This window comes from Galeopterus variegatus, unplaced genomic scaffold (genome assembly GCF_000696425.1).
Source record: "Galeopterus variegatus unplaced genomic scaffold, G_variegatus-3.0.2 Scaffold2796, whole genome shotgun sequence".
Classification (NCBI taxonomy): domain Eukaryota; kingdom Metazoa; phylum Chordata; class Mammalia; order Dermoptera; family Cynocephalidae; genus Galeopterus; species Galeopterus variegatus.
Genome location: NW_007728907.1, coordinates 173,645 through 176,898, shown reverse-complemented (window position 1 = coordinate 176,898; position 3,254 = coordinate 173,645). Strand labels below are relative to the sequence as shown.

The 3,254-nt window shown below is 34.3% G+C and overlaps 1 protein-coding gene across 1 annotated transcript in view; it reads right to left on the bottom strand.

Annotated features, from left to right (window-relative positions):
* LOC103598953 (protein furry homolog) overlaps positions 1-3,254 on the bottom strand; it is a gene marked incomplete at its 5' end in the record, with an annotated part of 113,293 nt that overhangs the window by 55,540 nt on the left and 54,499 nt on the right. The window contains 2 exons of the mRNA XM_008583022.1: positions 489-621; positions 1,267-1,438. Coding sequence (XP_008581244.1) covers positions 489-621; positions 1,267-1,438 — 305 coding nt within the window. The remainder of the gene's footprint in view (positions 1-488; positions 622-1,266; positions 1,439-3,254) is intronic.

The following is a 3,254-nucleotide window of genomic DNA, read 5'->3' as shown; positions in this document are numbered from 1 at the left end:
AAATGTTTTCTTAAATCTATGGCACAATTGCATAGAAACTATCAAGTAGGAGCTATTGCTAGAAATAAGTAAACTTGAGATTTATAAAGATGGAATGTCTGTAAATTGAAGATGTCATTATATCACAAGGGTTGTGATAGAGCTTGGGAACAAAAATGTGGGCCAGTAAATGAGTCATGAGCCCCATTTTACTTTTGAAAAATGTGGGCCAGTAAATGAGTCATGAGCCCCATTTTCTAACTTACTGACTTACTGATACATCAAAAATAAACAAAATAGATCAATCTGAGGTATGACCTTATTTTTATAGTTAATCAAATATTTCCAAAGTTTTTTTGTTTTTGCTTTTACTATCCTTAATTAACTCTTCTTAGAACTCTAAGATGACAAAATACAGAATAAATGGGAAGAATAAATGAGAAGAATCTCTAGCTGTATCCTTTGGTTAATTAATACTTCATTGATAACTTAGTCCTCACTGTACTCACGTGATCATGTCTTCAGGTTCTTTGTTCAACATCTGGACGTTAGTCAGCATCATACACCTTCCTACTTCTTTGTCAAGGTGCCTTAAAATGTTGTCCACAGCTTTTCGTACTTGAGAGTAATATAAGGACATTCCTGAAAAACATGCATTATAGTTTCAACTTTGACTAAATCTATCAAAGAATGATATCAGAGTTTATTCATCATTTATGATATTTTTTACTGAAGATACAAGGAAGTCAATGACTTCCTTGAGCCGAGGGCTGGGTCTGACTCAATGTCTATCTGTGCAGCTCTTGAAACAGTGCCTTGAACTTAGTAGGAGTTCACCAAATAATCATTTAAATTCAATTACTAGGAATTCTAATACTTCAATGGGAAACATTTTCCAGAAGAGTTAAAATAACATGGAAATGTAAAATTTTAGTTTTGAATTTTTAAGTTTCTGGTTAACATAAGAAAATTCACCATCATTAGTGATTACATGAGTAAAGAATGATTCTCATTTTGGGTTAGGATTTTAATAACTTCAAATTATTCTCTGAAATATATGTGTGGATTTTTTTTAGTAAAATAAACAAAATGATTTCACATTATAAATTTTAAGATGAACAAAAATGTATTTTAGCTGTTTTTTTTTAGTGTTCTCATTAAATACAGTGTCAATGACCTACCATGGAAGACAAATGTGTCTGTATAGTATATATATTTTATATATGTACATATATGTATTTTGTACGTACATATATATAATGTATATATGTATANTGATACACCCACCTATCATTTTGGCTTCCTCTTCAGTAAGCGTCTTACTCAAATACGTTTTCTTTACTCTCAAAGTATTTCCTGAAGGGAGAACGGCTCCTGTAACAGGCATGGGAGGTTCACCGTCTTTCTGCTGCAAGCTGTCAGCGATGACCAAGAATGCCCGTAAACCAATGTTCATTCTCTGTAAGAGACAATATGCTCACAATAAAAAGAAAAGAAAGGCTCAGTTATTGTAGTGGAATTAAATCATTAGTCTTTCAGAGAGATTGAGATTGGCTTTCCATCTAGATTAGCATGAGAAAATAATTTACAAGGCACAAAAGTGTAGGCCAAACCCATAAAAATAAAATTTTCTGTCACTGCTGCTGCATCACAAGAAAAGGCACAAAAGTGTAGGCCAAACCCATAAAAATAAAATTTTCTGTCACTGCTGCTGCATCAGAAGAAAACAACTGGGAAAATTTTCACCAAACTTGGAGGGCATGTTTGAGGTCATATACCATACTCTGTTCAAGGGATGCTAGGTGTGCCTCAAAGGGACAGATGGTCATCTTCTGGAGTAGCTATAACTCAGGTAAACTGAGGTAAACAAAGGGCTTTTACATCTGCCGGAAGGAGAGAGACACCACACGTGCTAATTCACAAAGACTGAAGGAAAACATCCAGAGTTCCAAATGTGAACCACACAATGAACATCACTTGCTCTGAACTGCGGGTCTTGAGTTTTGATTTGCAAAGGCCAGCAAGTTTGAGAGTAAATTTTAAAAATGCAGTGCCACAGAACCTATTACTGATGAAATGCATAAGTGTATAAGAAATGCCCTTCCAGGCCAGATTGTTGGCTTCCTTAGGTCCAGGCAAGGCATAATACGGGCTCTGAAAGATGGGTTAGTGACAACTGCTCTCCAAAGGACTGATCTTATGAGGTCAGAAGGTACCAAAACATCTGTACTTCCTTAAACAGCCACGTGTAAAACATTTACACTGATATTTTCCAACCTTATAAAGTAATAAGTTCCCAAAGTAGGCTACTACTAACAGAAGGGAATAATGACAATTACTAGTACTAGTAATGATAATCTAGTTACAATTTATTGAGTCCCTAAAACGTATGCAGAACTGATCATTAATTTTCATCCTTAAAATAGCCATACAAGGTGGTTCTATTTTTCAGGTGAGGAAACTGAGGTAAAGTGGGAAGCTACACATTCAAGTCTGGTTTGTCTGAATCAACTATTTTGTGCTGTACTATCACATTTTATAATGAAGTGACACAGCCTTCTATCCATTTTTAAATGATTTATTTAAGCTTTAAGGAGTTAGCTATTTCAACCAGCATCTGGTGAACAGTTCTCCAGCTCACTTATACCTAATACAATGTGTACTTTATGATTTTAGCCCCTTCAATAATACGTGCTCTCCATTTTTTAGAATGAAAGAGAATAACTTAAAAAAATTTAACTGTATATCAAAGTCCAGTAGTTCCCTAATTTATTTTGGTAGTCTTCTACGAAATGTTTTCTAGGATTGTGTATTTTTCTCAAGACACAGCAATATTTGGGTGAGGAAATATAATGTTCAATTCAGCAGGTGCAGCACCAACATAGAAACTGAGTCAATATATGTGGCCAAGCCTCAATTATTTGCAAGAAGATTATCCAATTTATGAATATCCTTCTCAGTTCTAAGTTTTTCTTTCCTCTGGATAACACTAAGGGCAGAAGTAAGATGGGACAGTTTGGGACACACATTTTGAACTTAATTAAAAAAATTTTTTTTTTGTATTTTATATAGTTCTGCATCGTATGTCTCCCTTTTATTAGGTGCCTAACCTTGAGGAATTACTCAACTTTTCCAAGTCCAAGTATCAGCTTCCTTTCTGTAAAATGAGAATAGTAAATACCTATTATTCATACAGGGCTATTGTGATCATTAAAGAAAATGCTTGAGAAGTTTCTGCTGGGAGATATATATTGTAAACCAGAATTCCCACTTTA